This window comes from Trachemys scripta, chromosome 16, assembly GCF_013100865.1.
Source record: "Trachemys scripta elegans isolate TJP31775 chromosome 16, CAS_Tse_1.0, whole genome shotgun sequence".
Taxonomy (NCBI): Eukaryota; Metazoa; Chordata; order Testudines; family Emydidae; genus Trachemys; species Trachemys scripta.
The window spans coordinates 6,192,267-6,200,617 of NC_048313.1; the positions used below are offsets into that span (position 1 = coordinate 6,192,267).

The 8,351-nt window shown below is 63.0% G+C and overlaps 1 protein-coding gene across 1 annotated transcript in view; it reads right to left on the reverse strand.

Moving 5' to 3' along the window:
* Window positions 1-8,351, reverse strand: part of LOC117888945 (immunoglobulin superfamily member 1-like) — a 45,867-nt gene that overhangs the window by 1,039 nt on the left and 36,477 nt on the right. Inside the window, exons 6-8 of the mRNA XM_034792741.1 lie at window positions 3,301-3,583; window positions 1,950-2,240; window positions 793-1,065 (exon numbers count right to left, since the gene is read on the reverse strand). Coding sequence (XP_034648632.1) covers window positions 793-1,065; window positions 1,950-2,240; window positions 3,301-3,583 — 847 coding nt within the window. The remainder of the gene's footprint in view (window positions 1-792; window positions 1,066-1,949; window positions 2,241-3,300; window positions 3,584-8,351) is intronic.

Below are 8,351 nucleotides of genomic sequence, written 5' to 3' on the forward strand. Positions count from 1 at the left end.
GACTCACGGGCTGGTCTCTGGTGCCCGGCACCACCCAGCACCGCAGGCCCCAAGCTGCACACAAGAAGGGAGTCAGCCTCCCATTCTACATAGTGGGAAACTGAGGCACAGACACAGTCACTTTCCTCAGTGAGCTCCCGGGGGCCGGGACTGTCTCTTCACTCTGTGTTTATGCAGCGCCTGGCACAACAGGGCTCTGATTATGGTGGCGGCCCTACATGCACCCGCAACACAAGGGATCCAGCGCTATTGAGGCCAGCGTTTGCAGAGGTCTCCACTAACTGTGGGTGTCTCGGTTTGTGGGCGCTCAGCCTGAGAACCCTGAAGATTGAGGCCCCCCCACAATGAAGGACACTTTTGAAAACCGCGACGTGCTCCCATCACACAGAGTCTATGTCCGCAGCAGGAGCTGGGCCAGATCCCCTGGGTCCCAGCCCAGCGCCGGGTCCACCAAGCCACCGCTTCTCCTGCAGCCCCTGCCTCATTCAGCCCGGGCCGGGGCCCTGCCTGGGGTGGGCGCTGGAGAACAGAGGGGAGGGGATCATGGGATTAAATAGCGACGCACAGTTCATACAAACTGGGGACAGCATTCAAGTAGCTTCCAGGGCTGCTGCTCCCCCCTGGCTGGGGAACCCCCCAGTGACTCCATCCCCGCTCCCCAGCCGGGCGTCCCCTCTGCAGGGTCAGGGCTCAGGGCAGAGCCTGGCTCTGAGTGTCCCATTGGCACCGAGCCCCTGTGAGGGTCTGGCTGGGGGTGGGGCTGGGAACGGGGACACGAGACGGGCCCCTCACCTCTCACCACCAGCTCCACAGACTCGCTCCACCTGACGAACGGCTCCGACCTGCTGTGATGGGAGCAGCTATAGTTCCCGCTCTGCTCCCGGCGCACGTTGTTGATGGGAAACTCAAACACCGACTTCTCCGAATCCACGTGGGCAACATGGCGTCCCCCTTTATTCAGCACGATCCGCACGCCCTGGCCCTGCCCCCGACACTGGATGGACACAGCTCCCCCCAGGGAGACCTCCCCGCTGGGGCTGATGATGGGCTTGGGCAGAGTGGGCTCTGGGAGTAGAAGGAGACAAGCCGTGAGACGCAGACCCTGGGCGGGGAGGGGCCAACACAGCGACCCAGCCACCGGCCCCCACCCAGCACAGCTCCCCATTGAGTGCTCAGTGTCCAGGAGAGTGGGGAGGGGCTGGCTGAGCAGCCCCTAGGCCCCAAAAGCTCTGTGTGTCCCCCGTGATGGGGAGTATCCCCCTGGTAAAGGCCCCCTGCTCCGCAGCTTCCCCTGGAGCCAGGGATTCCCACTCCCTCAGACTGAAATCTCCAGCGGCTGCTGCTCCCCCAGTGACTCCATCCCCCATGGGCAGTGCGTGGACCCCCCTTTCCGGGAGGATAGCCCTGCAACAGCAGCCCCCCACTGCACAAAGCCCCGCTTCTAGTGGCAGGGGCCCTGAGTGCCCCTCGCCACCCCCTCCCCCGGCCAGAGAACCCCCGGACTAGCCGGAACCCCGAGACAGCCCCCCACCCCCGCCGCCAGAGGACCCCCGGCACAGCCTCTGTCCCGGGTCAGCCAGCCAACCGACCGGAGCCCCAGCCATGCGATGCCAAGAGCCCCAGCGGCGCCAGCCGGCCCGGGTGACCCCAGCCCTGTGCTAGACCAGAGCAGCCCCAGCCCCAGGCCCCGGCCAGCCCCAGGCCCCGGCGAGCTGGCCAACCGCAGCCCAGCGTCCCTCAGCAGCGGTTCCAGCCAGGGAAGGCAGAGCTTTCCCTGGCCTATTATACCTGCCACCCACGTCGTCCCCGATCCCCGGCCGGGCATCCCCTCTGCTGGGCCCAAGGCTTAGGGCAGAGCCTGGCTCTGAGCGTCCAGCAGCATGGAGCCCCCAGCAAGGGACTGGCTGGGTGTGGGGCTGGGAGCGGGAACGTCGAGCTGGGCCCCTCACCTGCTACCACCAGCTCCACGGGGTCGCTGGGCTCTGAGGAGACGAAGGGCTCTGATTGGGGCCGGTAGCTGCAGCTGTAGTTCCCTCTGTGCTGCCGGCCCACGGTGGGGAGGCGGAACTCGGCCCAGTCCCCAGCAGGGTCCACGTGTCGCTGCGGGTTCAGGTCTCGAGGCTTGTGCAGGAAGAACGTCACATTCCGGCGCTGCCCCTGACACCGGATGGTGACGTCTGCCCCTGGGGCGGTGACCCCAGTGGGGCTCAGAGAGATGGAGGGTCTGGGTAAGCTGGGATCTGCACACAGGAGACAAGCTGTGAGAGCCAGACCCTGGCACCCACACAGCCCCGGCCTTCCTGGCTGGCCACTGCCCTGCGTAGATCCTGGGGCCCCGGGCAGAGATTCTCTCCCAGATCCCAGAGTTCCCCCACCCACAATCCCGGCCCTGCGAGCTGGGCTCCCAGCCCCACAGACACCGAGCCGCAGCTCCCTAGTGCTTGGGATCTTCATAGGCCCATATGTGGCCCCTGCCTCACTCACTGCATCCAGACCCCCGAGCACAGAGCGACTCACGGGCTGGTCTCTGGTGCCCGGCACCGCCCAGCACCAGGCCCCGAGCCGCACACAACAAGGGAGTCAGCCTCCCATTCTACATAGCGGGAAACTGAGGCCCAGACATAGTCACTTTCCTCAGTGAGCTCCCAGGGGCCGGGACTGTCTCTTCACTCTGTGTTTATGCAGCGCCTGGCACAACAGGGCCCTGATCATGGCGGGGGCCCTACATGCACCCGCAACACAAGGGATCCAGCGCTATTGAGGTCAGCGTTTGCAGAGGTCTCCGCTAACTGTGGGCGTCTCGGCTTGTGGGCGCTCGGCCTGAGAACCCTGAAGATTGAGGCCCCACCCACAATGAAGGACACTTTTGAAAAGCGCGATATGCTCCCATCACACAGAGTCTGTGGCCCCACCAGGAGCTGGGCCAGATCTCCTGGGTCCCAGCCCAGCGCCGTGTCCACCAAGCCACCGCTTCTCCTGCAGCCCCTGCCTCATTCAGCCCGGGCCGGGGCACTGCCTGGGGTGGGCGCTGGAGTACAGAGTGGATGGGCTCACAGGATTAAATAGTGACTCACAGTTCATACAAACTGGGGACAGCGTTTAGTAGCCTCCAGGGCTGCTGCTCCCCCCTGGCTGGGGAACCCCCCAGTGACTCCATCCCCGCTCCCCGGCCAGGAGTCCCCTCTGCGGGGTCTGGGCTCAGGGCAGAGCCTGGCTCTGAGTGTCCCACTGGCACCGAGCCCCCGTGAGGGTCGACTGGGGGTGCAGCTGGAAACGGGGACACCGAGCCGGGCCCCTCACCTCTCACCAACAGCTCATCGGGGTCGCTGGGGTACGACACGGTGAACGGCTCCGATTTGCTGTGACAGGAGCAGCTGTAGCTCCCGCCGTCCTCCCGGCTCACGTTGCTGATGGTAAACACAGCCCCAAACCGGTCCGACTCCACAGGTGTGAAATGGCGTCGCTCTTTATTCAGCACGAACCGCACGCCCTGGCACTGCCCCTGACACCAGACGCTCATGGATCGCCCCAGGGAGACCTCCTTGCTGGGTTTCATGGAGATGGTGGGTTTGGTGTAGTTGGGCTCTGCAGTGGGAAGCAGACAGGCCATGAGACGAAGACCCCGGGCGGGGAGGGACCGACATGACAACCCAGCTAGCAGCCCCTCCCCAGCACAGCTCCCAGCTGAATGCTGGGTTTCCAGGGGAGTGGGGAGGGGCCGGGGCCGGCTGAGCAGACCCTGGGCCCTGAGCCCTCTGTGCGTTCCCCGAGATGGGGAGTATATCCCTGGGAAAGGCCCCCTGCTCCACAGCTCCCCCGGGGACAGGGATCCCCCCTCCCTTAATCTCCAGTGGCTGGTGCTTCCCCCCAGTGACTCCATCCCCCTTGGGCGATGGGTGTATCCCCCTTTCCAGGAGGCTAGCCCTGCAACCTCCCACACACACACCCTACACAAGGCCCCACTTCTAGTGGCAGGAGCCCTGAGTGCCTCTCACCACCCCCTCCCCTGGCTGGAGAAACCCCGGCTGGCCAGAACCCCGAGCCAGCCCCCCATCCCCACCTCCAGAGGACCCCCGGCACAGCCCCAGGCCCAGGTCACCCCAGCCAGCCAACCGACTCCAGTTCCAGCCGTGCGATGCTGAGCAGCTCCAGCTGCGCTGGTCGGCCAGGGTGACCCCAGCCCTGTGCTAGGCCAGGGCAGCCCTAGCCCCCAGCCCCAGCCACCGGCCTTCCTCTGCCCCAAATCTCCAGTGGCTGCTTCTCCCCCCTGGCTGGGGAACCCCCAAGTGACTCCGTCCCCACTCCCCGGCCAGGCGTCCCCTCTGCTGGGCCCAGGGATCAGGGTAGAGCCTGGCTCTGAGCGTCCCATCAGTGCAGAGACCCCCTGTGGGTCTGGCTGGGTGTGGGGCTGGGAGCCCAGGCCCTGAGCCAGGCCCCTCACCTCCTACAATGATCTTGACAGGGTCGCTGGGATGCGATGTGCGATTCTGATCCGTTATGGAGCGATAGTCGCAGGTGTAGCTCCCTCCATCTTCCCGGCTGACATTGGCGATGGGAAATTCAGCCACGGTCCCATCAGGCACCGTCTGCCTCTGCGGGTTCAGTTGTCCAGTTTTATGCAGAAAGAACTCCATGTCCCGGTACAAACCCTCACAGCGGATGGTGACGCTTCCCCCGAGCGCCACCACCCTGCTGGGGCTCACCCAGATGGTGGGTTTGGGGTATTCTTGCCCTGCTCTCAACAAGAGACAGGAGTTAAACAGGGAAGACACAGCCCCCACCTCCCCCCACCCCAATTCAGTCCATCCGTCATTTGGCCTCTCTAGGAGTCAGTCCCCTACCAGGGTTGGCACTTCCTGCCCATGGGGTTAGGGGGCAGGGGGTTCACCCAGACTTAGCTCATGACCCAGCTGCAGGAGAGATTCCCTGCCCCCCCGGCCCCGCCTGACGCCAGCCAGGGAGCCTGACCAGTGGGCCCCTGCAGCTCTGCCCCCACCCCGGGGTTGGAAATAGAGGCTGTGACCGGCAGGAATCTCACAAGACCCACCTTTCCCCAGGCCATGGGATCGGGGGGTGGGGCTGTGAGTGCAGGGGAGGGAGTTGTTGGGGTGGATCTCGGGGCAGGGGAGGATCTGGGGGTACTGCCCATAGCTGCACTGACCTTGAACGTTTCAGTTCCCCGAGGGGATCTAGAGCCCATGGATGGGCCCTGTTAACATTTGTATGAGCTGAAATAAATCCACGTGTTGCCCCCACCCCCCACCCCGATCCTCACAGCCTGGGGGCGGTGGGGTGGGGGCAGGACATTAAACTAGAGGATGGTTCCCGTCTGCTTCATCAGAGCCCACGAGCCAGAGTCAGCTCTTAGTTATTCCCTAGCGGGGCTAGGACTGGGGAGGTTCACAGAAGAACGGGGCCAGGTCTGAGCTCAGGGGCGGAGTTTGGGTAGAGTTTTGGGGAAGGTTCAGGGCTCAGTTCCGCTTTTCTCCACCCCACGTATCCCCTCCCCCGTCCTTGATGTTATCGTCCTCCCCACAAACTGATACTCACCTCCCCACACGCCGCTGTGCCCGGCCAGCCAGCAGCCTGGAGAGGAGACGGCTCGTTAGTGACCAGATACCAAAGCAACTGGATCCTACACCCTGGTCTCAGATCCCTCCATGGGCACACTCCCTGGTCTCAGATCCCACCCCCCATGGGCACACGCCCTGGTCTCAGATCCCATCCCCCATGGGCACACGCCCTGGTCTCAGATCCCCCCATGGGCACACACCCTGGTCTCAGATCCCACACCCCATGGGCACACACCCTGGTCTCAGATCCCTCCATGGGCACACGCCCTGGTCTCAGATCCCACCCCCCATGGGCACACGCCCTAGTCTCAGATCCCCCCATGGGCACACGCCCTAGTCTCAGATCCCCCCATGGGCACACGCCCTAGTCTCAGATGCACCCCCCATGGGCACACACCCTGGTCTCAGATCCCCCCATGGGCACACACCCTGGCTTTATTCGATACTCACTGAGGAACAGGATAGTGAGAGCAGATGCCATGATGGGGGCAGCCAGGGGCCCCTCAGCGCTGCCACCAACACCCCGAAGCCCAACTCAACCAAGCCCCAAATGAGGAACTCAGCTGGTGGCTCCAGCTACAGGAAGTGGACGATGTGTCGTCTCTTCCTGCATCTATCATATGTTGGCTCTAATCTGCAGGTGAAATCTAGGGCAGGCAAAGCAAGCAGAGGTCCCTGCAAAACCCAGGAAATCCTGGGCCCGCCATAACAAGGGTGAGGTGAGTGAGGCGTTTGCCTCGGGCATGCAAAGTTGGGAGGGTACAGAAAGTGGTGGAGAGGGAAAAAAAGGCTGCTGACACTGAGATATTTATAACCTGGGTGATCTCCCCTCTGGCCCCACCTGCGCCCCCCCCCCCCCGACTCTCCCCCCCCCCCGCCCCCCTCCCCCCCCCCATTCCTGGCCCTGGAGCAGGGCAGCTCCATGCTGCCTCCCTGCCGCAGGGTGCTCGTGCCCCCTTCTCCTCTGACTCTGAGCCTGACCTTCCCCCTCAGACCCTTCCCTTTTCTGGCAGGACTCTCCAGGAGCACAGGAGGCCCCCCCACCCGCAGTCACTGCTCCTGCCCCATGCTGGGCAAGGAGGCAGCCCCATCCCTCACCCCCTGTGGAGCTACAGTCAGGGGCAACAGCAGGGGAGGAGGCGCACGCGGCAACCCCCGGCACCCACCATGGGGGAGGCGAGGGAGATTCCTGGACCTGAGAGGGGCCCTAGGAGCACATGCAGTGACAGTGGTGGGGGTGAGTGTGCTGCTGGGGGGCCAGGAAAGGGGGGCTCCTCCCCCAGAGTTTGCTGCTGCTAGCAGGGAAAGGGCTGGGGGGAGTCCTCCTCTCTGTCCCCTGACCCAGAGCAGCCTGCCTGCACCCCAAACTCATCCCCAGCCCTGCCCCACCTCAGAGCCCACACCCCCAGTCAGAGCTTTCACCTCCCCCCCACACCCTCAACCCTCTGCCCCAGCCCTGAGCCCCTCCAGCACCCCAAACACCTTATCCTCAGTCCCAGCCAGTGCCCTCACCCCCCACACTCCTACTCTCACCCTGAGGCTCTCCCACACCCCAAACCTCCCATTCCCAGACCCAGACAGAGCCCTCACCCCTATTCTCGCCCTGAGCCCCTCCAACACTCCAAACCCCTCAGCCTGCAGCCACAACCCACAGCCCTCACCCCTGCACCCCATCCCTCTGCACCCCTCCCATCCCCAAACTGCCTCCCAGAGCCTGCACCCCAATCTCCTGCCCCAGCATAGGGCCTGCACCCCAGACCTCCTCCCTCACCCAAACTCCCTCCCAGAGCCTTGGGCGGGTGGGGGGGGCACAGTTTAGGTGGGGGCGGGTTCTGGGCACCACCAAAATTTCTACAAACCTGCCACCCCTGATCCTGCCCTGCAAATCTGAACTCCCAGCATTCTCAGGACATACGCTGATATCCAGCACCTCCTTCCTCTCTTAACCTGTGAGTCCCTCTCTGGATTGGAACTGGACTGGAACCAAAGACCATCTTGGAAGCAACATTACCAGCCCAAGCAGTCAAAAATCATGAGTTAGACCCCCCCAAAATCACAGGCTGTACCACCGCCACTTCATTCATTCTTCGGCAGCAATTCGGCGGCAGGCCCTTCCCTCCAAGAGGGACTGAGGGACCTGCAGCCAAATTGCCGCTGAAGAGCTGGCCCTGGGGGAGGGCGCAATTTTATATTCTTGCCTAGGGCGCAAAAATACCTAGTTACGGCTCTGCCTGGGCCCCTGAGCCTGGCCAAGCATCATGCAGCTCCCAACTTCTCTATGTCTCTGTGGGGACTCGGGAGAGGTCTCTGTGATGCAGCAGGGAGTGGAGAGTTTGGCTGGGACTGTCTGCATGGGGGATGGGGGACTTTCCTTGAGGGAAGATACCTGAGCATGTAACATAGGAGCCCAGGATGGGGGGTTGGGGCCAGGTGACACCTTCTGCCTGGGAAACTGGACAAAGGCTGGAGGAGGAACCAGGGAGAGGGCGTGTGAGACACCTGGAAGGGGTTTCAGTTTGGAGCTGGCTGGGGAAATGGAGGGAGTCCCAGGATTGATCCCAGCAATTACAGACCAGTAAGTCTAACGTCAGTACTGGGCAAGAATAAAATTGTCAGACACCTAGAAGAACATAAATTGTTGGGCAAAAGTCAACATGGTTTCTGTAAAGGGAAATCGTGTCTTACTAATCTATTACAGCTCTTTGAAGAGGTCAACAAACATGTGGACAAGGGGGATCCAGTGGACATAGTGTACTTAAGATTTCCAGAAAGCCTTTG